This window comes from Bidens hawaiensis, unplaced genomic scaffold (assembly GCF_021521415.1).
Source record: "Bidens hawaiensis isolate Kalapana, Puna unplaced genomic scaffold, B.hawaiensis_p1.1 tig00032435_1, whole genome shotgun sequence".
In the NCBI taxonomy this organism is placed as follows: Eukaryota; Viridiplantae; Streptophyta; class Magnoliopsida; order Asterales; family Asteraceae; genus Bidens; species Bidens hawaiensis.
In genome coordinates, this window is record NW_027505250.1 from 15,548 (window position 1) to 17,831 (window position 2,284).

The following is a 2,284-nucleotide window of genomic DNA, read 5'->3' on the forward strand; positions in this document are numbered from 1 at the left end:
TAAAATTTGTGGGGCAGGGTAGGGCTGTAAACGAACCGAGCGAACACGAACAAGTCCTTATTCATGTTCGTTCGTTAAGTAAATAATGTGTTCACGAACGGTTCACGAACACTTACTGAACGACATTTTATGTTCGTGTTCGTTCATTAAGGAAATTAACGTGTTCATGAACGGTTCACGAACACAAATAAAATCGGCAGAGCCTAGAGATTGAGACCGATGTATTTTTCAAGGTGAATAATGAAAGCCTGTAAACGAATCGAATGAACACGAATAAATGTATGCTCGTATTCGTTCATTTAACTTTAAAAGAACACGTACACTTAATCGAACAAATAGTTATGTTCATGTTCGTTTATTTAAAAATGGACATTTGTGTTCGTTTGTTTAAAATCTAAACTAACATAATTGAACAACGATAAACGAACATGTATGAACAAACGTAAATGAACACAAATATAAACGAACTTAAATAAAAACACTTAAATGAACACAAATTAACAAATATAAAACCTTTAAGCAGATAACCTATCCAGATAATATTTAATTATTTTCTATTAATATTAATTCATAAATAAACAGACATAAACGAACATAAACTAATAAACGAACGAACAGAACATGTGTTCATGTTCGTTCGTTTAATTAAACGAACACAAATTTTTTGTTCATATTCGTTCGTTTATTAAATAAACGAACATAAACGAACTTACCGCCGAACGGTTCACTATAGTTCACTAAACGTTTAGTTCGTTTACAGACATAGGGCAAGGCACAGGCTTACTATTCCCGATTCCTTCTTTTAATTGTATCTTTTTCCTTATTTAGACCAGAATAGTTGAATTCTAGAGACCGAGTTGAATAATATAAAAAACACCAATGGAATGGTGTAAGGACAAAATTTTTAAAATCCTGGATTTGAAAAGAGCAGGTCTTAAATTCAAGTCTCACAAACAGTAACTATTAAAAAATCTTCACCGTTCAAAATAAAAATACATAAAAAACAGTTCAAAAACACCCGTTTGAACGATCTGAGTCGTCTAAAAGAATCAATTAAATCTCACTAATAAATCCAAATTCCTACAATAAGACGATATGCAATGCTCACAATCTGATTAGATCGTAGCTATGAATCAAATTCTCAAATTCTGTATGTTATTATCATTATTATTATTATCAACCACCTAACAGTAACTGTTTCTTGTTTAACCCTTGAATATTACCACCACCACCACACAACAAATTTCTAGGGTTTGCATCTCGACCGAACCGCGACACCACCGGCAAACACTCACGGCGCCATTGCCTTCTCGGATACGTCAACGGTTTCGGTTTCGATACCGACGAATACTCAACAAGCGACTCAACAGACGGAACAGGCAAAACCTTCTTCAACGAACTCACCGGACACAATACAACTCTAATCTTGGCCTCGGGCGAAACACGATCGTACTCTTCAATCACAGCCGCGAGTTCCTCAACGGAAGACACGGAGACCAGCACGTCAAGATCTTCCGACGGTAACTTGCACTTCAAGGTAACGGAGAATCCACACGCTTCGTAGAATTTGACGATGAGTTCTGCGTATGAGATGGAACGGTTAACGGCGAGGACTCTGGTGTGGCCGCCGATGTAACGGAGGCTGGCGTCGGTGTGACGTGGGAAGATTTTGCCGTTGTAGCTGTACAGGAACTTGACGGTGGTTGTTGACGGTGACGGTTTGTTGACGGAAGTTGTTATGCGAGTCATGATTTGTCGGGTGTTTGAAGTTTTGAAGGAATGGAAATTGGGATGGGTGAATTTATAGGCGTAGGGTTTTTAGTGTTGGAATGGAATTGTTAATCATAACTTTAGTCCCTCAACTATGTTTAGTATGTCTTATTGGTGTCTCTAAACTTGGTATTTTCAAACATTACTTTTCTCAATTTCGGAGTTTAGGTTATATACTTAGACTGTGCGTAGTGGGAGCCTTAACCACCCAAAACACCCCGAAGCACCGGGGAACACCGCCCTCTTGGCGCCTTGGATTGAATTGGGGCGGGTTGAGAGAGAATTGACCGATCCTATTGGTTTAATGAAATATTAAATGGTTTTTATAATTAAAAATAATAATGAGGTAATGATGGGAAGAGGCTCTATTCACTACATCAATTTGTTGTAAAACACTCTTACGGTGACGTGAAGCTACATGTAGCAAAACGCCCAAATATGTGCTCCATCCACTACACACGGTCTTACAGTCATCTTGCAACGAGGGCGGGAGAGTGGAGAAAAAAATTAGTGT

The 2,284-nt window shown here is 38.0% G+C and overlaps 1 protein-coding gene across 1 annotated transcript; it reads right to left on the bottom strand.

Annotated features, from left to right (window-relative positions):
• Nucleotides 1-1,176: 1,176 nt before the first annotated feature.
• Nucleotides 1,177-1,749, bottom strand: LOC143611857 (RAF-like serine/threonine-protein kinase PRAF). Its single transcript, XM_077085982.1, has one exon. The coding sequence runs from the start codon at nucleotides 1,747-1,749 to the stop codon at nucleotides 1,177-1,179; it is 573 nt and encodes a 190-aa protein (XP_076942097.1).
• Nucleotides 1,750-2,284: the final 535 nt, after the last annotated feature.